Source organism: Perognathus longimembris, chromosome 24, assembly GCF_023159225.1.
Source record: "Perognathus longimembris pacificus isolate PPM17 chromosome 24, ASM2315922v1, whole genome shotgun sequence".
NCBI classification, from domain to species: domain Eukaryota; kingdom Metazoa; phylum Chordata; class Mammalia; order Rodentia; family Heteromyidae; genus Perognathus; species Perognathus longimembris.
Window position 1 is genome coordinate 29,491,397 of NC_063184.1, and position 27,401 is coordinate 29,518,797.

General features: G+C 47.2%; 1 protein-coding gene and 1 long non-coding RNA gene across 7 annotated transcripts in view; one reads left to right on the forward strand and one right to left on the reverse strand.

Moving 5' to 3' along the window:
• Znf827 (zinc finger protein 827) overlaps window positions 1-27,401 on the forward strand; it is a 166,117-nt gene that overhangs the window by 11,913 nt on the left and 126,803 nt on the right. For all 6 annotated transcript variants that reach the window (XM_048333774.1, XM_048333769.1, XM_048333772.1 and 3 more), the window contains exon 2: window positions 19,621-20,673. In XM_048333774.1, the coding sequence (XP_048189731.1) occupies window positions 19,621-20,673 (1,053 nt within the window). The remainder of the gene's footprint in view (window positions 1-19,620; window positions 20,674-27,401) is intronic.
• Window positions 3,664-25,062, reverse strand: LOC125341685. Its single transcript, XR_007209048.1, has 3 exons — window positions 25,052-25,062; window positions 16,849-16,853; window positions 3,664-5,480 (listed from the first exon to the last, which is right to left on the reverse strand). It is a non-coding gene; the product is annotated as an uncharacterized LOC125341685 (long non-coding RNA).

The window sequence follows — 27,401 nt, forward strand, 5'->3', positions numbered from 1 at the left end:
GGGGTGGGGGGGCTGAATCGGAGGAGGGGAGTGGGGGCGGATAGAAATCATGCCTGCTGGCTCCATCTCGATGTCTGAAGCTCTGTCAGGTGACAGGGGAGCTCTCAGCGGTGTCACGCATCCCACGTTGTCAGCTTGGGTGGTAACCAAGCCTTCATGCCTGCCCTCATTCATTCATTCATTCCTCCAGCGGTGGTTGAGCCACAGGTTAGAGGTGGGAACTGCCGCGCGGAGTCAGCCCAGTCTCCCCCCCACCCACCCCCGTCAAGATCCAAGCGGGCAGAGAAAGAGAGGCAAACCCAGAATTCAGATTGAGCGTGAGAAGTATTTTCACACACATGTAAGATGCTGAGCAGAACACAGAGACTGGGACCATGACGGTGGATGTGATCAGGGAAGATACCTTTTGCGTGAGATGATGAGGACCTGTTGAATAAAGAGAAACAAGACAACAGCAAAAACAACAAGCACCTCGCCTGCTTGGTGTAGTGCACGCCCGTAATTCTAGCAGGAGGATCACAAGTTTGAAGAGATCTCGTGCCATAGAGCGTGGTCCTCAATAAAACAAAACAACGAGAGATGTGTGCATACAGGAGCCGGCTCAGTCACCTGTCAGGGCGTTTCTAAGAACTTCCAGTCATTTGGGGTAGGATAGAAGTGTTGGACTCTAAAAAATCACTTGATAGGAGGAGTAAGAGTTCTCTGCAGTGAATGCCGCCTTGCTTAGCTTTTATTATAAAGTTGGAAAAGGGTTCCTACGTTAGGGGAGCCCCTCTTTCAGTTTGCTGGATGGATAGTTGGCCTTTGCAGGGTTGAGGTGTGGCTGGAGGCAAGGCGCTGACCTGTAGCTCGCATTCTGCGTCTCCTTAGTTTTCACTATGTTTCTGCTCCCAGGAGTCCTGTGGCTTGCAGTCTCTGCAGATAGCTCTTTCAAAAATGTTGACCCATTCCAATACCAGGATCCGTACAAATCGATACACTAACAAGTGTGAGACACGACACTAGAAATTCAGTGTGTAAATGTTTGCAGAAACACACACTGTTGGGCAGAAGTTGCCCGTGGAGGAGCAACATCCCAGACAGCCTGGGAGACGGGAGGGCCATTCACACGGTGCCCAGAGAGAGCCTGCCCTCGTCCGTAAGAGACGGAAAGCCACCTCAGATGGGCAGGAGAAGAAGGGGACGTCACTAACCCTCGCGGCCCGTCCGGCCACATAAAGATACGGGCGGAGGCTGGCAGCTAGAGGTTGTGCTTGCTCGATTTAGAGGTGTGGGTACCACTCACTTTATCAACTGTGAAATGTGGTCGTTTGTCCCACTGGGAGAAAAAGAGGAGGAGGAGAAGGACGACCACAACCTTAAAGGAAGGTGATGGCCTTTTAAAGAAGAGAATCCTTTCTTGCAAAACCAGCCAGGACACAGGCAGTGAGTGCCACTGGGGAGGGCCCCATGGGAGGGTCTACGAGGTGGGCTTCTTGAACCCAGTACTGCCGAGGCACTGCTAGGGAAGGCCGTGGTATGGCTTTCTTCATGCGTGTCCGTGGAATCCTGCTGCCTTCCACATCCTAATTAGGCGTAGTGACAGAAGCTGCCCGCCCAGCCCAGCACATCCCAATACCGTCACCTGCCTGTGTCTTTTCTTCTGCTGCCTCTGCCCTATAGGTTCCATTATATACTCTCCATAGCTTTATCGTGTCATTTAGTTTTGCATCTTTGGACTTCCTCAAAGTGGCGGTGCCTCCTACACAGTAGGAACTGATTTCTAATTTTATAATAGAGAAACTAAGCAAAGCAGTATTTGCCTTAGGGAACTCTTTCTCCTCCTATCAAGTGGTTTTAAGAGTCTAACACTTCTATCCTACCCCAAATGACTGGAAGTTCTTAGAAGGGCCCTGACAGGTGACTTGAACCGGCTCCTGTATACATATATCTCTCGGTGTAACCATTCACCAGGATGCTTTGAGAAGCTTGTAGCTAGCAGCGCTGAGTTCATGCATGTTCACGCGTTCTAGTGCTATACCATGAAAACATACCATGAGGGAGGTCTGCTCTGCGCCCCGATTTCCTGTTAGGAGCAGTGTTTCTGTAACACGCATGTCCGCTGGGGAAGTTCCTAACACACCGGTTCTCAAACAGTTTGGTCTCAAGAACGCTTTTCCCAGAACTTGGGAATTCTTGAGGATGCCAGTGAGCTTCTGTGTCCTTGCTTTATATTAGAGAGTCAGACTGGGAAATGTAATTACTTTTTAACCGTTAAAATAATGATGCCAACGCAGGACATGGAAACTGCAAACAGCATCTTTTTAGTGGGGGGAAAAAAAGTATTAAATTCAAGGGGTATAAACGGCATTGTTTTTGGTTTTTTTTATTTTGGCAAATCTCTAATGCGTGGTTTACTAGAAGATAGCAAGCATCACCTATCTGCTGTCGTATTCAATCTTTTGCACCAGAAAAATAAAGAAAAATCTGATTTTATGTAGATATGTAGTTGCCTTTTCAGATAAATGTGGATACTTTACAAACTATTCCAAATTTCCTAGATTTTAAACTATTCCAAGATGAGCTGCAGTACTGAATTCGAACATTACATTGTGTGTGTGTGTGTGTGTGTGTGTGTGTGTGTGTGTGTGTGTGCCCTATTACATTAAATCTACTGGGCTTGTGCTTTGAATAAACCATCATGCTTGTACCATTAGCACTGAACATTTGTCAAAAGTTGGATCCTTGAGTTAGGTAGAGGAATGAAATGTATATAAATTTTGCTGTGTAATCCAAAAAGTTGCTATTAGCAGTGGGAATCTTATCTTTAAAAGTTGGCTTTTTTTTTTTTTAACTGTTATGCTGGTAATCTGTCATGCCAGTTTTCTAAACTTTTAATGGTCGCTTGAAAACAGAATTTTATCATTGGCTAAAAATACTGTCAGTTTTTCCCTGTAGTATTAGCTTTACTTCATTCATTTCCAAGAAATAGTCTGCCAGAGACTCAACATTTGACCGACTTATAAATTATTCCTTCAATGAAAAGGAATGCACCCATGAAAAAGTGGCTTGTTGAGCTCCTAACCAACAGCCACGTCTGTCCTTTTGCTTGTCATTGCCAAACACGCCAACGATGGCAGAATGGTTTTATGCATATATTTCATTACACATAATACAAAAAAGATGTTCGCTCAGAGGTTAATTTTTCAATAAAATTAATTCCTATTATGTTATCAGAGACATTCATTCTCAAATGAAACCAGCAGGGTATTTTTTTTTTCTTTCTGTGTCAATTTTATTTACTGTAAGACTGGAATGTAATGATTGCTAGTATGGTTTGGTGCTATTGCCTTGACCCGAACTTGGGTGCCAACAGCTTCACCTACCATTACTTGTATATCATTGGTATAAATGCCAACAGAATGGAAAGGGCAGATGATATCTTAGAATCATTAGGAAAGCAGATTTGAACTTGAAGTTCACTGGAAGGGCCTTGAAGAGCCTGGTAAATACCTTCTAAGGTATTTACGTAGGGATGGAAATCTGTGCACTTCTCTTCTCCAGTGTTACTGAGTAATGCCATGTCATGTACACTTTGTGAATATTTTCATGGAAGACCCCAGAGACAGAGTAAGAACCGTCTCGCAGCGTCTGTGAGGTTTCTTCCAAGGAAGGACCTTTGGATTCTTTTGTGCTGCCAGGAAACTTGAGTGGCCATATGTGCTTGGCCCCATATTTGTTAGGTTTAAGTTAAAGTTAGTTCAGCAGGTTACGTTCCCTTTTTCCTTCCCTCTAAACGCATATGGGAGGGACATTGTTGGTCTATGAAGATTCGCCATGTTTACCTCGCGACTTTCTGTCTCTCTCTTGGGGAGCTCTGTTGCTTGCCATGAGTCTGGCATGATTTTTCCAGAGGCGGCTGAGATGTTCTTGCTTGGCGCTGAGAGGGTTTCTGGTTTACCGTGTTCTCTTCCTGGGTTTCTGTGTGTGTTTGCTCACTCACTTGGGTCAAGAGCCTGGGTTCTCATCCACATGCCACCCTTCCTTACCACACTGAACTGACCAGATCTTGTTGGTTCTACTTCCAAACTATGTCTAGAATTTACCATGTCCTTCCCCTGCCTCTGCTGTAGTCTGTACTCCGCGAATTGAATCAAATGCTAACCCATATCTCGCTTGCTGTCTTTTTTTTTTCAACCTCAATCTCTCCTTTTCTTTCCTTATCCTAGCCAGTTGTCATACTGTCACCATGGTAGACTTCCCTCAGACATTTCTTCTGTTATACAAGTGGTTCTTATTTAAGATCTTTTAGGAGGAAAGAGGAAGTTTGGACATCTGGACTCTTGAAAGAGCGTCACCACCGGAGTCTCTTTCCTCTGCTCTTGTCCCCACCTTGATGCCCTTGGCTTCATTCATATTGAATTACCTGTCTTGCAGATCATACTTGTGTTTCCTTACCCTGGCTTATTCTTTTCACTCTATTTCTGGAATGTGTTCAACCCAGGTGTCTGCTTTGCCTGACAGAGGGCTTCAATACTGAGATCTCTGTGATACCCTTCCTTTCTCTCTTCCTATCCCATCACTGTCTCAGCTACTGGGCAGAATTAAGCAGCCTCATTGTACAGATGTATCGTTATGACCTCCTATATTGATTACTGATGCTTATTTGTCATTGTCCTAACCAACTGAGCTTTTTAAGGACATGGGTAATAATGCATTGCTTATTCCTTTTCTGAACATTCTTGCGTGTAATTGTAACTGGCCTGTAGTTGGTGGCCGATAAATAAATATTGGTGAATAAGTAAATCAATAAGGAGTCAAGAATTGGTCACCAGATCAAAGAGATAGGAGCTATTCCATCGGTACTGTTGAATGAGTGAATGATGTTAATGGATCACAGACTCCAAGACAGAAAGCATGTCCTATGGATTGTTCAATACGTGAAGAAATGAGGCAGGGAACAGTGGGTTAGGCTTTAAAAACCACCTCCTGCTGTGGCCCTCTTTTAGAAATGATTTGCCTAATTCATGTATCTGACCTATAGGAGGTGAAGAACCATGTTGTGTATTCACAAAAAACGTGGCCTAGAGATTCCTGGAGAAAGTCACATGACTCAGGAGGAGACTTGGCTCGCAGGGCAGAAGCCATGGTCCATACCACAAAGCCTACCACAGTCTAAGTGCAAGAGGGAATGTTTGTGGTTGGAGTCTTTGGAACATTCCAGACTGTAGAGTCTCCCTCCACTATTGGCTCTTGCTCCTTTTCTGTCCTTCAACTGTGCCAGGACTGTAAGATTTTCCTGATGACTAGGCAAGTTCTGCATCTGGATTCCCTGGTTGTAACAACCAAGCAGTTTCCTGTCTCCTTTGGTTGAGGTGACTGTGATGTAAGCTGGGCTCAGTGTCAATAGCCCTTTGGGATCTCGAGGTCCCTCAGCTGAAGGGGAAGGGGAAAATTCACTAAGTACCAAGTCAGTGCCAAGTGCTCTGCGTACAAACTACCTTCACAGTGCCCCATAAGATCTCCGGTAATTGTATCCCATTCTAAAATGGAGAGGAAGGGCTTGTCCCCGAGGCCCAGTGAATTGCCAGGCAGGATTCAGCCCGGAGCTTGTGCCCTTTCTGGTTTGCCTTGCTTTCTTTTGCTCCCTACGTGTTTGTTCGTTGCTGTAATAGAAAACTTCGAACATGGCCTTATTTGATCAACTTGGCCAGTTGTTGAAGCTGCAGATATTTTACATCCTTAAAGCAGGTGAGCCTGGGAGGCGTCCAGTTTATTGTTGTCTATCCCTTGCAGTTCACTTGGCCGTGGGACCCGCATGGATGGCAGGAGAAGCAGGTGTTTCCACTCCGTTTTATGGTCTGTAGGTCTAACTCGCGGAGACAGAATGTTTCCCATTTGTCCGGTTGATCACTGCTCCTGACACAGTCTTGTGGGCTAGCAAATCGCAGGGTCTTGGCTTTTTATTAACTGAACATCAGGAGTAGCTGGTAGGAATCGGCCCGGTGCTCCATCCACTGCTAAATGTCCCACCCTGCTCTCTAGATGAGTCTTCGTCCTCTTAGCCTGTGTGAGCTCTGAGGGGAGATGCAGGGGGGTGGGGGGGAGGAGGTTAGATGAAGGGGAAGGGAATGGAGGGAGAATCTTCTTAGCTGGCTACCCATGGAATTCTACAAATCTGTATAAGTGCAGGTCACCCCTTTGAATAAGCCAGACTTCCTTCCTCCCTCTCTCCCATCCTCCCTTCCTTCCTTCCTTTTTTTTTTGCTTCTATTCTTTTTGATAGTCTTATTTACCCAAGACTCCCCAACCCAGTGATTGGAAAAGGAGTCATCATTCCATGAAGGAACCCCTCTGGCAAATCCCTGGAGTCATCTAAGTTAGTGTTTATCAGAATGAAGACCAACAACCAAAGGGTTGAAGCAAAGCTGCGCTGGTCAGGCGTGTGCCCGTGAGAACTGGGAATAGGCTCCCAAGGCCCTTCCTTGCCGCGAGGCCCGGGGCTTCTGCCGGTATACGGATTATAAACCACTCATCTGTTCCAGCCTCTTACTTTATATGTGATAAAAATGAGGCACGCAAGTCTTTCATGCCTCACTCGGTGACTGACTGAAAAGACGCGGCTGGGGCTTGTCCTGAGCTGGGTTCGAGTACTGTTTTAGAGCCCTGTTCTCCTCTCACCGTTCGGAAAAGGTGCGTGGTGTTTGGAAGCAGGATTTCCGCATACAGGCTACGCTAGCGTCACACTCAACTGTGGCCCAGGCTGCTCTGGAGCTCAGCCTCTCAAATGCAGAATTACAGTTCCATACCACTGTGCTCAACTCGCACCTTTAGGGCAAGAGTGGGAAAATATGGCCCGGGTTTTGTATTTGGTTTTGTTTTTTGTTTTTTTTTTTCGGTAACCCTTTGAGTTAAAAATGCTGTTTACATCTTTAAGATGACTTAAAACATGAGTAACAGCAAATTAAAAAACAACAACATGATAGACTGTATGTGGCGCTCAAAGTTGGACTGAACGACTGCTGATAATATGGAATTACCAACAAAAACAAAACCAACCAATGGCAAACAACCCCCCCCCCCATCTAGGCCTCCTCTGAATAACTCCGAACAATGTAGATTTAATACAAAGCCTGATTAGTGGAATGTGTTCATATCAAAAAGCCTTTCCAACTTACCTCCCTCAAATGATCTTTAAATTGACCATCCATGTCTACTCTTCTTTCTTAAATTCATGGAGGATAACCTGGCCCACTAAATATTTGTGACTTCTGTGGGAGGGTGGGAAGGGCACGTCTTCTTCACAAAGAGTTGGGGCACTTTATAGATACTCCCCGGAAAGGGTGAAGGACTGAAGGAGCTGTTGTGCTTGTGTCCGTGTCTCTGCACACTAGAAGGCTTCTTTTGCTTTGTTTCGATTGTAGAGCCTCGACTTTGGGGCGGAGGCTTCTGGTGCTAGTCCGTGATCTCAACCTGGTCACTTGCTGCATTTCCAGAAGCACTGGGACCTTTGGGGGAAAATGGAATGAACGTCTCCTCTGAGCATCCCTGCTGGGAATAGTAACTTTGAAAACAGAGCCAGGTTTCTTCCCAGGTAGAAGGATCTAGCAAAGCTGTCAGTGCAGATCCAGGGGTGGGAGCCTGATAGGAAGTCACCTCCAGGCATCTTCCAAGGCCCAGGAGGACGAAGCCATTCGATGCGGAGTTGTGAAGGGAAGTCTCTTCTACCTGTAGGTCCTCCTGGCTTTGGGAATCGCTTTAGTTTGTTGGCTGGGTTTTGTTTGTTTGTTTGTTTGTTTTTTGTCAGTTTTCCTGCTCTTTTGGTCTCCTGTCTTTGACTTCTTACTTGTGTCCCTGAAAGTGAGCAGGGAAGAGAATAGGAGAGAACGAACAAGAATACATTTGATCACTTGATAGCAGCCTTGGCTCCAAGCCTGGTCAGAGTAAAGGTTAAAATTGTTGGCCTCAATCAGTGCATGAAGTTCAGTTTGCATTAGGGGTGTCCTTGTGACCCGCTGTCCTTTGATGCGTGAGACTCGTGTGTGACCATCGCAAATATTCATCCACAATCAAAGACACCACTATCCTTTGGTGACTATGTGTGGCTGGGATAGACGAGGAGCCTCCTCCTGTGTGTGTGTGTGTGTGTGTGTGTGTGTGTGTGTGTGTGTGTGTGCGTGTGTGTCCATGCGTTTGCATCTAAGCACTAAACACAAAGCAGTTGTCGGCTCACTAAATCACTTCTCTGTTGCGGGCCTTTTTGTTCTGGATATACACATGGTTTTAGTCATGAAAGGACTTCCTGTGGGCGCTTTGTCTTGGCAGATGGAAGGATTCTGACCATGTGTTTTGTTGGCAAGGTGCGTCTGACCAGTGTTCTCCGTAGGTGTCCCATAAGGAACTTCTGTCATTTCGTGTGGAAGCTGAGGTTTTTCAAAGAAGCTATTTATTTACCTATAGAATCCTGTTTCTTAGACTGTAGAGTGACCTATTATGTTATTAGGGCTCCTTTTTTTTTTCCTGGTTAAGTTCTTTTTTGATCTATTAAGGATTTCTTGGTGATTTCAGTAGTTTGGTAATTTATCTCTCATCTTATGACAGGTATTGGTAATGTTCAGATGAAAACATTTATACAAGAGGAAATAAAAGGCAAGGAAGCAGATAATCGACCAATTTATCAGCCTTAGCAGACAATTTTTCTGGTAACGACGTGGTAGCCATGGTAGATTTACTTCTGATTGCTTGAGGGGACAGATTCTGTATGCTTCTTGTAGCACGGAGGCACAGGAAAGGGTAAAGGGGCAAGTAATCAATCGGTGGACTAACCAGTCCTGTTCTGGTCTCGGTTTTCCTCCTGAGAAGTGGATTCAAGTTATATATTGACCTGTTTCTTTGTTATTAAATTGCTACTACATATTTAAACTGAGCATATATATATTTTTTTTTTGTTGTTGTTTTTTCTAAGTAGCTCTAGTTTCTCTTGTTAGTGTCATTTAAAAAGAAATCTGTCCTTTGAAAGCTATTTGGCTGAGTTGATAGGTTAGGCAGAAATAACCTGGTAGGCCATTCTCAGTCCTTGCAGCTCAGGACTTGACGTTGACAAGTGTTAGGTTAGTTCACTGCAATCACACCCAGTTTATGAAGATGGCATCAGTGACTGAGCCTACAGGTTAGAATCCAGAGACGAGCGAATCTAGAGAAACATCCGGGATTCTCCATCCAGACTGAAGCGCATCCATTTTCAGGAGCTGCTGTAACAAGATATCACCAAAGTGACAATAGGACTTTATTTATTTCATTAAAACTGTCTTTAAGCCCTTGTACAAAGGCTTTTGATTCAGCACGTCCGTTTATGTGTAGGAGGCGCCCTGATCAATGGCATCCTCCCAGCAGGAATGTAGGTACTCACAATTCTGTGCTGCTGTGAGAAGAAAGGGCCAGGCCCCCGGTGAGGACCCCAGGAAAGGGATGTTCCAGGACTCTCTCCTTGCTTCTGGAAGCTCCTTAGCCGTGGCACCATAGCTCCAGCCATTCTGTGGCGTTCTGCCTGGGCACCCGCCCATCTCAGTGTCTAGATTCCCCAGTTTATAAGGACACACACAGGTCATGGTGGATCCCATCCTCATGACTTTGTCTTTAACTGGGTCATCTGCAAAGCCCCATTTCCAAATAAGGTCACTCACAAATCCTGGGGCTACAGCTTGAACATCTTCTGGGTGGGACAAAATTCACTCATTGGTATCAGATATTTACCCTTGGTTTCACGCTGATGAGCCTGATGGTTGTTAACTCGGGTTATCCAAGAGGAAGAGCTACCCATGGGGAAGAAAATGTCTTCACTGATGATATAATGTAGAACCCAAGTATGCAAGGGACTGTTAAGATAGGAATCGTCGCCTGAGATCCGCAGGTGTATGGACCCATTTACTATGAGGACAATGAAGTGGAAGGCATTGCCAGAGCATCTGAAACGTGTCAGGCTGTATATTATGAGGTATATACGTTCTAAAGTCTCCCTGGTTAAAATGTAAAGAATACGGAGTGCTTGATAGTCCTTTGCTAGTTTTTGGTTACCTGAATGTGTGTGTGTGTGTGTGTGTGTGTGTGTGTGTGTGTATGAGAGAGAGAGAGAGAGAGAGAGAGAGAGAGAGAGAGAGAGAGAGAGGAGCTGCTCAGTCCGTTAGATGTCCTTAGATTTGTATTGAACCTGGCTTCGTCACTCAGTGTCTATATACAATGTGTAAGCCATTAATTTTTTTTGAACCTTGGTTTCCTGTGCAATTTGCTGACAGATATACACCTGTGGAACATACCAGCAGACCTATTTTCAGTGTTCTGCTCATGGTGGTTCATGCATTCAGCTGATGTTTCTTGAGAGCCTGCTGTGCATCCATTCATGTAGGCTCAGGCATCGGGAAGGGACACCGGAGCCCCAGTCTGCATTGGTTGGACTGTCAGCCGTAAGGTCTCACTGGAGTTTTCCAATGGGAGTTCCCTCTGGACCAAGAGACTAGTAATTTTGGGTTGTATCTCCAAAACAATTCTAATTACAAAATTTGAACTCGGCACCTTGGTTTTGAAGCCCCGTAGATCTATGGAACAAGCCAGGCAAGTTTCTTCTCTGTGCTTTTAGATCTTACCTCTGAAATGGGGGGGGAGGGGGTTAGAGGATTAGTGCTCTCTGCTTTCTGATTCATAAATAACATCAGCAGTGAACCATGTGCACTGAGCTCTGGCCACCGTGTATGTAGCTTCATATGACCTTTTAATGGTATTAGGGAGCAAATTCAGCCCCTCGTGCTTATCACTGCTCTATCACGTGAACTACACTCCCAGCCCTTTTGTTTGTATTTTGTTTTTGAGATAACTAACTCCCTAACTTTGTCCAGATTGGCTTTGAGCCAGAGATCTTCCTACCACTTCTTCCTGAGTATCTGGGATTATAGGAGCACACCACTCTATTTAGTTCATACATTCTTATTTTGCCAAAGCAGATGAGTGTCCAGAGACATATGTAGCATTGTTCTGAAAAATCCATTTTCCTTGATGTTTTGTGGGAAAGAGTACAATAATATTAAGTCAAGACGGGCCTCACTATGGATAGAGTAGAATGGAGAATTTAATTGAAATGTAATGCCACACCCCAGGAGAAATTTGGGGGTTTTCTGAATGGACTTCAGCTTCAGCATTCTCTGTTAGGGGTTCTGCTTTTTTTTTTCTTGATCATTAGGGAAACTTGGGTGTAAGAGTTGGCAGAATGGGCTCCTACTTATGTTCTGTATTTGACTGACACGAGAAAGATGGTATTGTAGTTTATGATTTTGAAAACAGTCCTCATTACTGTTACCAAGGCATAGATGTTAGGAAAATTGAGGAGCACAAAAAAGGAATAGGCCGAACTCAATCATCAACAGGGGAGGACTGTTGATTGAGGAACAGCAAGGGGTACAGACCTTCCCTTGGAGTTTGTGTGAGGGGGTGAATTTGGGACCAGGCTTCTATGGGGTCTGAGCAAGGAGGCAGAGGTTAATGAAGGTACCTCCAGGTCTAGGAAGCTGGTGGCTTTTCCGTGGGCCCCCAGAGGACAGCTGGGCTTCGGTGAATTGCCCTGCCTGCCTATCCAAGCAAGTTCACACATACCTGAGGTTCTGCCTGGTGTCTGTATGTGCCTGAGGCAATCGGGCACGTGTCTATCCTTCAATAGATACCTTTCTGCTTGTTAAGTCCATCCTTCCTTTTCATTCCTGTAGTTGACAAATAATTGAGTGCCTGCTTTGTATTCAGCACTGTTCTAAGGGATGAGGAGAAGCAACAAATTAAGTTCTTTCTTCAAGTGCTGTTTGAGAGACTGAAGGAAGTTAGGGAATCAGCTATCTGACTGTGGGGAGAAGCAATTGCAAAGGCTCTGGGGGAGAGTCGTGGGGCGGGGGCGAGGGGGCACAGGTCGGCACATTATGGAGGCCCTTCAGGTCCAGGTAAGGTTAAGGTGGAGGTTTTGAGGTTGATTGTGAGGAGCTCGAAGCGGTTGTGCAGGCTCTGGTTATGGGAGTAATGGAATCCACCATAATCTGTTGCTTGAGACTCTCACTCTGGTTGCTGGTTGAGAGTGGCAGTTGGTGGCTACTGCTGTGGTCAAGGCCAGGCATGGTCGTGATGGATTCCGAGGTGGAAGCAGCAAAAGTGGGCAGGAGTAGCCAGCTTGCTATATCAGATATAGTGCTGGTAGAATCTGAAATACAGTAGATTGAGAGAAAGAGAAGCACAGAGTTCAGCAGTGGGGTTCAGGGTCTTAAGTGCTGGCAGGATGGAGGGTATGGAGGTAGGCAGCTGGCGAAGGACCCCCCCAGAGGCTCTTCCTGCCCACGTTATGTGTGAACATCAAGCCTAGGTTATGACGTACAGTTTGGAGCTCAGTTTGAAGATGGGAGTTAAACTACTAACGCTTGCTGGGCAAACATCGTGATGTATAAATACTCACCGAGCCCCTCTGTGATCTTCTGGGGGTCCCTGCTTTCCCCTCGCTCTGCTTCTCTCCCCCCCCCCCGCCCCACACCGGGGAATCTGGATATTGTCTCCATTCTGGCAGTTTTACATAACTAGCAGTTTAAAAAAAAAATTTCCTCCTGGTCTCGCTGCCAGCCATTGGGTATCTTGGTTATTGATCTTTCCAGAACTGCAGTCTCCAAGCCTTTGTCCTGGTGAGCTGCTTCCTGGCCCTGGATTTGCTTCGGACAGTGGACTTGGAGCCCTGAAGACCTTTAGTTTCAGGTTGGCGGGGTGGGGTGGGGGGGATGATTACAAAGGAAATATATATATATATATATATATATATATTTTTTTTTTTTTTTTTTTTTTGGCCAGTCCTGGGCCTTGGACTCAGGGCCTGAGCACTGTCCCTGGCTTCTTCCCGCTCAAGGCTAGCACTCTGCCACTTGAGCCACAGCGCCGCTTCTGGCCGTTTTCTGTATATGTGGTGCTGGGGAATCGAACCTAGGGCCTCGTGTATCCGAGGCAGGCACTCTTGCCACTAGGCTATATCCCCAGCCCTATATATATATTTTTAATGGCAGGTAAAAACCACTCCCACTGTGGATGTGCTTTATGCTTCCCATTTTAAACTCGGTTCAGAACAGCTCGATGGGCAGCAGCAGAACCCTTTATTAAACATGATGGAGCCGGTTGCCTTGCTCTTCCTGGATACCTCTTTCCTCTCCTTTCTTCTGTGACCCATATTGAGCCCGGGATAGAACCCACCCTCTGGCTTCAGTGATAGGTCCAGGGAGGGGGACATGACCTCCAGCAGGCCAATCAGAATGGGGAAAGACCTTTTGCTTGTCATGGAGAGTGAAATCCCAGAGCCTACTGCAGCAGGTTCTCAGTCTCCTGGGGAAAGTGGTATGCGAGGAAGAAGCTGGGAGGCAGGGAGAGAAAAGCCCTGATGGAGTTGTGGCAGGCAGCCTGTCTAATCCTAGCTCCCCCCCCCCCCCCGACCCCGTGTCCCTTTCCCTGTCGGGAGCAGGGATTAGAATATCCCCTTCCTGCTCCCCGCAGTCCTGCTGGTTGGCTGGCACCCACCGTGGGAGTCCCACCGTCTGTCCGTCTGTCCGTGAGCGCGGCATCAAGTAGGAGCCCCGATGGCTAAGCTCATGGCTACGGGCTTGGTTTCAGAACTTGGTAAGGACAGTAACGCAATCAGTAAACTCTGCCTTCAAGAAAAGGATAGATGGTGTGCTTTTAAAATTAGGAGAATGAAGATTCTCCTCCCCTCCCCCCCCCCACCAATCAGGTTAATCGATGTAACATAGCATTTTCCATACCCAGGCTAATTCCTTTTTGAAGGTTTGTAGGGGAGAAAGCTTAACTTAAGATGGTGATTTTCCGGAGTCTCCTGTTCGAATCTTAATCCATCAGCGCCGTTGGAATGTGCGTGACTCTTCTCCATGCACATTTACTTGGCTGTGTTCCTTTGTGGTGGCGTCAGCCATTGTGACTTGAATGCTTGTACGACCTGCGCTCTCCTATGGATAAGCAGTTGAGACAGGCTTTGGGAGTGTCTGAGTTTCTCTGATTCTGAGAACATTTTCCTGAGCATAATAATAGTGCCCAGGAAGTGTAGACTTACTAGCACTGGTTTTTCTGGTGACTTTTGTGCACAGCTCCTTTGGCTTCTGGGAAGGCTGTTTGTAAAAGCTGCTTGTGTGGTTTGTAGCAGATATTACAGGGATAATGAATGATGGTAGAAGTGTGTGGCCTCGAAAGACAGGTCTAAAGATGTTGCTGTAGATGTGCGTTGGGCAGGAAGGGAAGACTTGGATTCTTAGATGACAATGACCCGGGTTAGGTGGTAGGCACCACAGCTGGGTTGGAACTGTTTATTGACTGTTGACCAAGAGTCAGCCCACACCTGGGTTGGGAGAGATTGAGTCCTGCTCTCTCTGAAACCTACTGGCTAGATTTCCATGGACACTGATGGGAATAGTATGTGCATAGATGGAGAAATGGACTTCTAGATTTCTGTCTACGCTTGCTTCAACCGAAGTCTTTCTTTCCTATCGACATTCTTTCCCTGTCTGCCCTGTCTTTCTGAATGAGAATGTTTCAAGTTGCATATTGGACCAATTAAATGCACCTGATTAAAGCTATCCAACCGAGAGAAGGATGTGATTTAGAGAGCCATTCTCTTGGAGAACACAGCAAGCGTACTGGGTATCCAGTAGGGGAACGGAATTATAAGTAAATGGGTTAGGTAGTGGAATTTTGGTCCCTTTCCCCCAACAGAGTAGTATTCACAACATGGAAACAAAAATTCATTCAGTGGATTTTCATTCTGTAGTTGCACCGTTTTTCACCCTTAATTCTATGAGTTTCTAATTTTTTTTTTAATAAAAAAAGGGAACACACATACACAGTTTGTAAAACTGACAAGAAGCAGCGAACCTGACAGTTGGAGGCAGAGGTTGCTGTAAGCTTAGCGACGGAAATCGCTTCTTTTTTGGAGGTTAAAAATAACCTATTTACTAGGAGTTATTGACATTGGCCATTTAGAGGCGTCCCTGGGATGTCTTGGATAAGAAAGCTGTGAAATTCCAGGGAAGCTTTTTCCAGGACCTCGCTTTGCTTCCCAGGTTCCTCGGAAGGTTCCGTGGTGGTTGACAGACAGGAAAGTGGAAGGGTCTTGCTGCTGGGGTTTCTCGGATGCTGAAAGAGAAGCAGAAGGCCAGGCCTGCCTGTCCCCCAGGGGCTGCGGGAGAGCCCGGTGGCCGTTCCCTGGGGATAGGGTGCTGGCTGCCCTGGGGCTGCTGTAAAGTGGGGATGTGTGGAAAGCTGGACCCCCTGCAGACCCCCCCCCCCCGGAATCCCTCCCCGACGACACTGACTGGGAAAGTCCAGAGAAGCCCAGCGGATACAGTGAACGAGTGAATGGAGGAGTCTTTGCAGCCAGACCCCGGTAGCGTGGTGAGCCGAATGCCTATTTGTCTGAGCCCTGTCTGATTTTCCTCTCCCGTCTTCATCTTCTCCCTTCCCTTACATTCCTCTCTCTGAAAGCTTCCCGCACCTTTGATTTGACCTCAGGAGATGTCCAGATCATTCCGGAAATGTTACCCCTGGAATTCCTGTGCTTGCTCTTTTGAGGCCTTGTGTTGATGGTTCAGTGGTTTATCATTTGAACAGCTTCCATTTCAGAAGCATCTTTGGAAAAGTAACTGATAAAGTATTAGGAGTTTAGAAAACATTCTTTTTCTATCCACTGCTTTCTGAGCATCCCAGAGGCGGGGCTATTTCAGTGACTGTGTGTGTGTGTGTGTGTGTGTGTGTGTGTGTGTGTGTGTGTGTGAGTGTGTGAAGGATGGAGGAACGAATGGCTAAGAGACACAACGGTATTTTAGGGAACATCAACTGCTCTAAGAATGCTTTATTCGTTTGTTTGTTTGAGGTTTGTGTTTGCATAGAGTTGGAAAAGTTGTACTCTGTAAATATTAAGCCAGGCCTGGTGGAACACACCTACAATCCCAGCACTCAGGAAGCAGAGGTGGGCGGGTCATGAGTTCCCAGTGAAATATAGTCAGTATATAGTCAGACCCCCCCCCCCACCTCAAAAAGCCAAGGATTGGGGATGTAGCCCAGCGGTAGAACACTTGGCCTGACGCATGTGAAGCCCTGGGTTTGATCCCCTGTCCTGTAGACAGAGTCAGAGATTAGGTCTCGCAGGCGTGTGTGCCGTATCCATCACTGCGGGATGGAGATGGAGTGTGACCTGACCACTCCCTTAGCTTTAGGGCAGGAATACTGCCGTCTCCCGGGGTGTGAGCAGGTAGCGGTGGGGGTGGCGCTTTGCTTTGGGACTCTGCCAGTGGATGTGCTGAATTATTTGGGCCATTGAATCAACCTCCCGTTCCTGCAAGAAAGAAGAAAGGGAGCTATGAGGTTAGAACATAAGAACCCAGCCCCCCCCCCCTACTTCTGAACAGTTTCTCCCACACGTATATCTGGACAGAACGTCGCCCTGGCTAGGAGACTCCATTGCTGGTTTCTGATTCCAGAGGGTGGAAGGATACCTGGATGGGGGCAAAGGGCAGGCCAGAGTTCTCTGTTCTCTAGTAGTGGCTGTCCCAGGACCTCTCTTGTTTAAGAAGCTCAGGGCCAGGCGTTCAGGGATTTGGGGTTCTTGGTTCTGGCTCCAGCACGAGGTGGCTCTGTGGCTTGTTTGAACCAGTAACCCTTTAGCATGTGCAGTAGTCTCAGTAAAATGATGAGATTGGACCTTTCCTCCGAACACTAGTTCTCAGACTCTTGGGTTTATATGTTCCTTGTTATCTCAATTGCATTAGAGAAGGACAACCCTTGGTCTCACGTTTTTGCTGAGAGCACTCCAGCTCTCTACCAGTGCCTGTTGTGTGTCTTCAGTAATGACAGGTGCAGGCCACTGTGCCTGGCTTATTGAGTGTGATGGGGCCCCACTAACCTTGTCCCTGGCCTAGCCTCAAACTTACATCTTCCTCCTAGCTGGGATCATAGGCGTGAACCACTATACCGGGTCCTTGGGACCAATCTTGACTTATTAGATACTCCAGTATGACAAAAATGGAATCTAAAAGTATTTAAGTGGGAAGTATATATTTTCCTATTTGTTCATTTAATGAATGTCAATAAAGACCAAACAAGAGATAACTAATTTTTGCTGGAGTGATTTTTTTTCTTTTCTTTCTTTCTTTTTCTTTTTTACTATTTATAGGAGAGTCGTCATGTGATTCTCCTGAAGGATAAGGTATTTAATGTGAAATCAGGAAAGATGGTTTACTAAAGAAGCACGAAATTAGCCCTATTGTTGAAATTGATGTTGACTGCTTGGTGTTTGGTAAAAAGCATTCCTTCGAGAAGCCATCAAGACGAAGAGTTCAGGTCACCACGGACTTGAAGGGGAATGAAAAATGTTGAAATCAACATGGCTAGAAGGAAATGTGGCAAATCACAAGGAACCAGACGGTTTTTAACAGAGAAAATTCAATTCTATCTGCCTTTTTTTTTCCCCCCCAGCAAATTCCATTTGATATTTTACATTTGCTTGATAACTTAATAAGGAATCTCAGGAAGGAGTTGCAGAACTTTAGCTTCATGAAAGAGAATTTGTCATGTGTGACATTTCTTCTCTAAATAGCATGGGGAGATCAATGTATTAGCTTAGAGTTCACGCGTTGCTAGTTGTAGCTAGTTTGGGTCTGAAAGAGGAATGGCTTGTGGGGGAGGCTGAACTTGGTACAGTTGAGGATTTTGCTTCATCCCTAAACACGCATGCATTGGGCTCTGCTGGTGACTCGGCCTCGTGCCAGCCCCGGTGTGGTATGTGATACTAAAAGCCCCTCCTAGCCAGGCACAGGTGGCTCATGCCCGTCATCCTAGCGACCCCTAGCCTTCGGAGAAAAGGCTCGAGGGCAGCACGCAGGCCCAATCCTGACCCCCAGGGAGCGCCATCTTGGAAGGGAAGGCAGTCATCGACCCCGTAGAGTGCTACAAAACCAACCCAGGGAAAGCAATATGCACAGACCCTGGCTACTTCTTCCCACCATCTGTGCAAGGGGAATCGCCATTCCTCACCTGCACTCCAGCCTCCTGCATCTCCCCGCGCCACCCCCCCCCCACCCGCACCCCGAGTCCCACCGAGTAACCGGAACAGTCTTTTGACTGAGGGAAGTTCGGTCGTCGTGCTGTTACTCGGCCCTGCACCCTGCAGTGCGAGATGCCAGTCCTTCACAGCGTCCTGCTGTTCTGGGGGACACTTGTCACACATGGTTCCCACACGCACCTGAGCTCTCTCTGGCCTCCTCTCCCCCTGCTCTTGATGGGCCACAGACACGCGGGCCAGGCCCCCCCGTGGACCTCACGGGCACAAGGACTCTTCTTTGTGGAACCCTGGGGAGTGCACAGCTTCCTCCCTCCTCTTTGCTCAGATGTCACCACCTAGTTGAAGCCCTCCCTGACTGCTCTGTTTATTGCCCCTTGTCTTTTACCCACTGCTTCTGTACTGGGGTTTTGAACTCAGTTCTACCTGGGCAGGCAGGTGCTCTCCTCCTTGAGCCATGCCTCCAGCGCTTTGTTGCCTTACTTATTTTTTCAGATAGGGTTTTGTATTTATGCCCGGGTGTGGGGGGGGGGAGGTCCTCCTATTTATGGTAGCTGGGATGTATTCGGCGTACACCACCATCCAGCTCTTTATTGGTTGTAGGAGGGAGGAGGCTGGCCCTGAACTTGCGTCTTCTTGATGTTGGCCTTCTGAGCAGCTAGGATTACAGACATGAGCCACTGGAGCCAGCTGAGAATGATTTCTTCAGGGAGTAAATGAGTGAGTGAGAACTCTAGGGGAGGATGGTAAGGAGGACATCGCGGAGCTAGGTGCAGAAGGGTGAGCAGGGACAGCCGGCGTCTCAGAGAAAAGACATTTAGATAGAGGGTCAGGAGCCAAGGTAGACAAACGGCAGAGGTCAGGGGTGAGCGGGGAACTGCGGGGAGACCCACCCGACCTGTGTATGCGACGGATGGTGAGACCGGGAGGGGCTGACTGATACATTAACGGGCAGAAAAGAACCCCAGGGCTTTGAGTAGAGAATGCCTGTGAGTGCACCCGGAAGCGAGCCTGTCGGAATCGAACTCACAAGTTAGCGTGCGTGACACGGGAGAGGTCGTCATGGCAAGAAGTCAGGAACGCCACGAGCGCTGGCTGTTGAGATTAGACTTTCTGCAGCACCTGGCCGTATTAGAACACGGTCGCGTGCTTACTGGGCTCTGGGCTTCAGAACAGCTGGTGAAATGAGTTAGGCAGGGATGGTGCACATACCTGTATGCACTTTTTATTGTGTGATTGCTTTATTTCTTATTGTGATCATAAAGACGCTGTACAGAGGGGTTACAGTCTCGTCTGGACAAGGTCACCCCTTCCTTCGCTGCTCCCAGTGTCCCCCCTCCTATCCCTGCATTGTTAGCTTGTAAGAAATTAATTGCATCTTAAGCCAAGTGCTGAGAGCCCGGGCCTTGTAATCCCAGCTACTCCGGACTCATTTGGCTCTGTGAGCCGCCCCCCCCCTCGTGCCCCCCCCCCCCCCGCCCAGGCCACGCCGTCACTAAAGCTGCTCTTCTTACTCTCCCCAGATGTTAGTAGGCAGGACGAGGCTGAGGCCGAGCTCAGCGAAGGTGAAGGCTGGTATGGCAACTCCTCCGAGACGCCGTCGGAAGCCTCCTACGGCGAAGTGCAGGAGAACTATAAGCTGTGCCTGGAGGACCGGATCCAAGAGCAGTCCACGTCCCCAGACACCTCCCTGGGGAGTGCCACCCCCAGGAGCCACACGCTGGAGCTGGTGGCCCTGGACGGGGAGGTCCTGCGAGACTCGCTGCCCTGTCAAGACCACCTGTCCCCCGGCGTGTCCTCTCTGTGTGACGATGAGCCCCCGGGTTCGAATAAACCCCTGAGCAGCAACTTGAGGCGACTGCTCGAGGCGGGTTCTCTCAAACTGGATACAACAGCCCCGGCCAACGGCCGCGTGGAGTCGCCCGTGAACGCGGGTGCCAACCTGGCCTTCTCCCCGCCCGCCCATCACGCCCAGCAGCTCAGTGTCCTGGCCAGGAAGCTGGCGGAAAAGCAGGACCAGAATGACCAGTACCCTCCAAGTAGCCGTTTTCTCTGGAACCAAGGTAAGTGGTTGTCCACGCCAACCACCGCCTGCGGCCTGTCCCCAGACTCGGCCATCCTCAAGCTGAAAGCCGCAGCCAACGCCGTTCTGCAGGACAAGTCGCTCTCCAGGACGGAGGACACCGTGCGATTCGAGTCCTTTTCCTCCCCCTTTAGCTCCCAATCTGCCAGTTCCACCCTGGCAGCGTTGTCCAAGAAGGTCAGCGAGCGGAGTCTGACTCCTGGCCAGGAGCACCCTCCCCCGGCCAGCTCTTTCCTATCCCTGGCTTCCATGACCTCCTCGGCTGCCCTCCTGAAGGAGGTGGCGGCCAGGGCGGCCGGTACCCTCCTGGCCGAGAAGTCCTCCTCCCTGTTGCCCGACGACCCTCTCCCGCCGCCACCGCCTTCGGAGAAGAAGCCGGAGAAAGCCACCCCGCCGCCTCCGCCGCCCCCAGCCCTGCCGCCCGCACCGCCGTCCCTGGAATTGCTGTTACTTCCAGTTCCCAAAGGAAGAGTCTCGAAGCCCTCCAATTCAGGTATGCCATGCTTCCCGTTCAGCCCCGCCGGCCGGGCCTTTGTGGTTGTCCGCCGCTCGGCCTTGTGTGCCTTGCTTTGTCCACCCCGGCTCCCCTTGGGAGCAGAGATGAGAAGGAAAAAAGAAAAAGTCAGCACCCACAAACAGAAGCAGGCCGCGTAAGAGCCTTTCATGTGTGCGTGACACAAAGGCTTCCCAAATAGCCTCGTGGCTGAAAAGTAATGAATAATCTTACAAATCTACAGGACTCCCTCTCTTTCATACAAATGTTGGTGTGTGTGTGTGTGTGTTTTATTTTTTCCTTCCTAACCAAGTTCAGGCTAGGTCCATACTAGATATATTTAATGGGAGAAGATCAAAGCATCTTTGCTATGAAGGGCAAGGCGTCACTGAACAGAGAGAGAGAGAAAAACACACACTGCTTTTTGAGAGGGTGGATGTCGGGGAGAGGGGCTAGTGGTGTCTCGGCCGCATAGACTTCTGTGTGATCAGTTAACGACGCTTGCCCTAATTTATCACAGTGTATACTTTTATGTTAGCATTTTTATTACTCCTTCTTTGCTACAATTTAAGCTTCCCCCTCCCCCATCTCATTTGACTGTAATTTCTTGCCATAGAAGATCTCTGCCCATCACACCTCATCCAGGCATTCCTTGCAGGTGCTTTATTTGATTTGGGTCTAGTCAAGCTGTAAAGGAATGGGTGTGTGGGCAAGTTGAACTGTGTGTGAGCTTGATACCATGGTTCAGTGCAGATGGTCTTTCTGAAGAAGAAGGTCCTGTTGCCTCCACCCTTGATACTCAGTGTTTGCTCTCAGAGAGTCCTTCAGGCTCTCGGATTCGCCTGTTGGAAATCTCACTTGGTGTAACTGGTTCTATTTGAAACTGTGTGCGTGACAAATATGTGTTCCTGGGGACAGAGGCAGGGGGAGGGAGAACCCATCAGACCAGAACCGGAAGTGGGCTGTGAGTCCCCTTCGCTGTATATAACACTGCCGTTGGAAATGCCCACCCAACTTCCAGTGCTCTGTGACAGAAGGCTTGGAATGGCAAACACTTGACTGAATGGTCACCGCTAACCTCAGCTTGGTGGATGTGTGACAAATTGCCATTTCCGTTGCCGAGTGAGCTGTATTACGCTAATTAGAATCACCTTAAAACTTGTATAAAGAGCAGAGTGGGACCAGGAAAGTGGGTACCTTTCACTCTGGTGACTTTCAAGTCATGCAGACTGTTCCCTGATGGCTTGGGGAAGTGTCCATTTCTAAAATCTTGATGTGCGTATCAATTCTGAGTTCCATTTCTCCAGCAATCTCACCTGCCATCTGGTGAAATAGAGAAATGGCTAAAATTAGGAAACAGAAAGAGCAAGGGGAGCTGGGTAATTTTGCAAAGGAATAAATTAATCCTGACTTACAGATGTTTCATTTAGAGGAAGGAGCAAAGAGAGGGAAGACTGTTTTGTATAGAACATGTAATTTTATGCATATTGTCTGCTTCTCCTTATTGGATCCGTGTATGAATTGTTTGGGGGCAGTGGGATTTCATCTGGACATCAGTTACTTGGGGGAAAAGCTTAAATCAACTTAATAATAAAACTAAAGTCTGGAAAGAAGTGACAGATACAACTGTGTCTCAAAGGCACTTTGCAGTGGCTATGTCATTGAAGTGGTCTTGGGTGTAACCTGAAAAATGGAATTCACCCAAATGATTGGATGCAGGTAGCATGAGAAAGAGCTCATGTGTTTCCAGTGCTGGTCAGCCTTTTGTTTATTTTGTAGAAGAATTAACACTGAGATGCATGCCTTCCTTCCTTTGTTCGTTCCTTCCTTCCTTTGTTCGTTTGTTCCTTCCTTCCTTCCTTCCTTCCTTCCTTCCTTCCTTCCTTCCTTCCTTCTTTCCTTCCTTCTTCCTCTTTTTGTTTTGAATACACCCAACCCATACCAACATCTGCATGGGCTTCTCAGCAGAATTTAGTGTGAATAGATCTATAAGAAATCATTTTCTTTTTTTTACTAATTTATCTGTTGCGACACACTTGATGCATTTACTAATCAGTGAAATGTTGGGGAAAATTTCCAGTTGAAATCAGGAGCTTGTTAGATTTGGGCTCTCTCAAATCCCTTTTGGATGAACTTTGCTGGAATGCCCCCTCGCCATATTTCACATGCCTCTTCTACCTATAATCCAGGGCTTGGCGAAGCAGCTCTGTCCTCTGCCAGTATTGTACCAAATATCATAGAATTGTAGAATACTCAATTTTATTTATTTTTTCTATCATAGGGAGCCTCTGTGGTGTTCCTTTAGGGTCACTGATGTTGAGTTCTGAGGAGTCAAGGGAAATGTGTATTCTCTCCGACCCCATCCCCTTGTATAGACTCTGGTAAGGTCTCAGGGATGGACTTCAGGTGTGACTTGGCTTTCCCTCAGAAAAAACATCCTGGGAATGCATTGAGAGCTGTTCTTCAGCCTTTCTCATCACTTTGCTTTTTTATTCTTATTGCCTCAAAAAGAAATCCTAATTTGATTCCAAGTAGGTAGAATGGATTTTCACAGTAGAAGCGAAAAAGTTCTATTGCCTAATGATCTAAGTAATAAGTAAATAGTATCCCCTCCCCTCAAAGTAAAAAAGCCACAAAAATAAATGACTTACCATCTTGTTAACGCAGGGTTTACATTTAAAAAAAATTGCTGTTTCTCAGAGTGTTGCCCCCAGAAAGGGCATGTAAAGTTTGGTCTTGAAGTTCCAAAGAACTCTGGGCTGGCCAAGTTGGTCTTTTCTTGGGTAATTCACACACCAGCCTTGCTTTGACCTTCTTTAGGTCAAAGGAAACCTATCCTATGAAAAAATATAGTGTCCTTTAGGTCTGGCCATCTTTTCTAAGCAGGATTCTGTGGTGGCTAGGTCATGGCGTATTTAATTCCTTAAGAGTCCAGCACTCGGGGGCTGGGGATATGGCCTAGTGGCAAGAGTGCCTGCCTCGGATACACGAGGCCCTAGGTTCGATTCCCCAGCACCACATATACAGAAAACCGCCAGAAGCGGTGCTGTGGCTCAAGCGGCAGAGTGCTAGCCTTGAGCGGGAAGAAGCCAGGGACAGTGCTCAGGCCCTGAGTCCAAGGCCCAGGACTGGCAAAAAAAAAAAAAAAAAAAAAGAGTCCAGCACTCGATAGCCTTTCCGCCTGTCAGGAGGAGGCTGCTTTCATGTGACCTGTGGCCCAGCACATGCTACACTGCTCCTCTGAAAGGGGACTCGACAGAGGGAGGATGATGTCTGTTTGCTATAAAGATAAATGTCACACATTGACTCAATTCTCTTTGAAGCTACTGTTCTTTTGCAGCTAAGAATAAAATAAATGGTTTTTATTTTCAAGACAAAGTTTCTTGTTAGAAGGCCAGCAAGAGTCTGGGGATGCCAGGCTCCTGGTTAAGGGAAATAACCAAGAGAGAGGGTCTCTCTACATCTTAAGTTTACAGAATGAAATTTCAATACACTTAGAAACAACCCTGTCTCGCACAGCTGAGAGCTAAGACAGTGCCAGGTCAGTACATAAGGGTTTTCTGGCTGCTGTTTCCTTTTGTATTTATGGGATGTTATTAAACTTATTGCAAAATGCATACAAAGTCCAGAGAGATGGAAATGACCTCCCGGTATTCCCATGAGACCCAACGGTCATTATGGCCTTCATTGGAGAAAGGTTGCACGCAATGACTTGTTTAGCAAAGTCACTTTTCAAGCAAGATGTGGAACCATCTGTTGCTGTTCTCACTTGCATTTTTCTGAGCGCTTTCAACTTACCCTGGCTGTCGAGACGGCAAGCGTCTCCCTTGGTTTAAAAATATGCATGGATAGTATCCGAATCAGTAACAGAAGATCAGCCCATTGAGATGTATTGGTCTGAAGTGGCCTTGGAGGGGCAGGTCCAGCAAATGCCCTTCAAAGATTTGGAAATCAGTGGATAGACTTGGAAAGGCAATAATGCATTGTCATGCTGTAGAGATACAGCCTAACAAATGGAGGTGGAGGATAATGCTTAGCCCAGGTCACCTGGTGTTTTGAATCACATCTGTGTATGTGTGGTAGGACGTCCTGCACACCTATCCTTGGAAAGCCTCCAGGCTTTCTGCAGACAGACAGCCACAAGGATCGAGTGAAAGAATGTATTTCAAAGCCTGTGGGAAAATTGTATTTGTTTACCTCAGCTACTGAAACTCTCCATTGTGTACTTCCTTTGTAAAATGAACCCAGTGAAGTTTTGCTTTTGTTGCTTTGAGATTGATGTGCAGACAAAATGGTAGGACACCAAAGTGGGAATTAAGAGATGGGCTGTCACCCTAGCCCTTGCCGCTGATTAGCGGAACGCCGTTAACATAAGCACACCTTCACCATTTGGTTTCCTCATCTATAAACTGAGCTGGTTCGGGATTATTGCAAGGATTTCTTCCTGTGGTAACATTCCTTTGCATTTGCTTACTACTTAGTATCGGACTCTTATTTGTCGAGAGATAATTTTCAAAAGGGACAAACATTATCGTCCCCCCCCCCCCCCCGTTTTTCAATTAAATACATACCTCTCAAGCCTCACAGAAGATGGTTTGTGCTGAGCGGGGCTTGCCCAGTGAGATACTTTGACCTGCATTGTCGCGCTTCATTTCTGGTGCCTTTTTAACATAAGCTACCCCGCGTGCATTTTTGGAGGTCATTTAAGCTGAGATGTAAGTGCATGGCCGGTCGTCTGTCTGGTTCTCCATCCTGTCGTTCAGGACGTGTCCCGAGTGCTACGTGGGAGGCCCGGTGGGGGGGGGGTCATCCTGGGAGGGGTCCAGGGGGGGTCATGCAGCTCCACTGGGCTTTCCCGGCAGCCTGCTGCGCCCTTTCCTTCCATTTCCAGCACTCACTGCACTTCTCTCTTTGCTTGGCCCAGCCCTTTCTCATTTAATCTCATTCCAGCCCGGCGGGCGCATCCTTACCAAACGGCTCAGTGTAAGGAGCCGCCGCCCTCTCCTCGTTTCCATCTCTCTTTTCTCTATACCGAGCTGCGTTTGGGCCACAGGAAGCTCCTCTAGGCCAAGCATGGCCTCCCTGAGAAGCCCATGGACTCTTGGGCCTTTATTTCCGGGGCCGGCAGGAGCACACATGTGCACACATGTTGGAGTTTGCATCGGCGCTGAGGGTGGGTTGCCTGCAATTGATTGTTATTCCTCTTATTACAACTATCACTACCAAGCGCTTCCATTTGCTGTGTGGTGGCTGTTTTATATGCATTCATTACCGCTTATTTCCAATAATATTATTGCCCATAAAGAGAACCGTGTCTTCTGCAGTGGAGCAAATTAGCAGCTCTCTATCCCACTGAGTCTATTAGCATTTGGTGGAATTTAGTTTTGTTTGCTGTGATATCAACCAGCTGGTGATAGAGTGAGGGAAAGTTGTTTACCAGGCAGTTGTAAACGAGGTAGAATTATGAGCGTTTCAGATCCTGTTGCCCCTCAGGAGCGCATGGCTCCTTCAGAGGAGGTGGTCATGTTTCTCTGGACTCTATAAATTTGAGTGAAATTTACAGCTGTCAGTACCCTGAAAATAGTTTGGCGTACAAAATAGAATGCAATCCTCCTCCCCCCTCTGACATGCGGAACTAACATTGAACACAAATGGGGTGGGTCTTACTAAAATAGGTAGTTTGTTTTTGAGGCAAGCACTCTTGCCACTAGGCCATATTCCCAGACCGGTAGTTTGTTTTTGAAATAAATGAGAATGCAAATGGCACCAGGGGAGATTACTGGTCCAGTCTGAAAATCAGTCATTGCGTCTGGTGGCTTTCATCATTTGGCTTCTTTCTTTCCTGTTATCAACAATTAAAAAATTCTATCTAGTTATCCAAATACAGCTATTTGACCACATTTCTTGCTAATAGTTTCTACTCATTGTGAGTATCCTAATTTTCCCCCATTCAATCCAGTCTAATTTGTACATGACTCATGTGTGTCAATTAAAACTGAGAAAGCATTGCTCTAAAAGGAAATGGATTTATAGGAAATAATAATAATAAATACTGAATTTAATGCAGGAACCTCTGAATTGGTGGTTTGAGGGGTACTGGGGCTGTCGAAGAATAGGGACACAGGGATCACATTAAGCAAGGCAGGTGTTAGTGAAATCTTCAATCTGGCAATGTTCATCTTTTCCAGTTAATGCCTTCTTATTGCCTTCCTCTGGTGTGCCATGAAACCACTGGCCAGGAGAAGACTCCTGTTTTCCTTTCTTCTTCCAGATAGTTCTGTACAACTGGGCAGCTTGAGGTCTCAATAGTGACAAACACTTCCTGAAACCAGAGCTCAGTGGCAGCCTGTGTGTGTCTTTCTTATTACTTTGATGTTCTTATCCTTCAAAACAGACATCATTAACACTTTTTTTCCCCCTCTAGTGTATGGTGGTAATCTCACCTAGAGGCCTGATTCAGTCCTTTCCTTCAATCTGTTGTTCAACGTGAAGGGCTTTGTGACCAATATAGCAGGGTAGAGGAAACAGCAGTGGGAGAGAAAACGAGAAGCAAAATGGGGAGTGGGAATACAGACAGATCAGTAGAGGCAGTCAACAGAATGAGACAGCACGGAAGCTCTGTGTGTTTGGGGAGCGGGGGGGGGGGGAGGTTAATATAAATGATGGAAAGCTGGGAGTTGGTGGCTCATGCCTGCAATCTTAGCTAGTCAGGTGGCCGAGATCAGAGG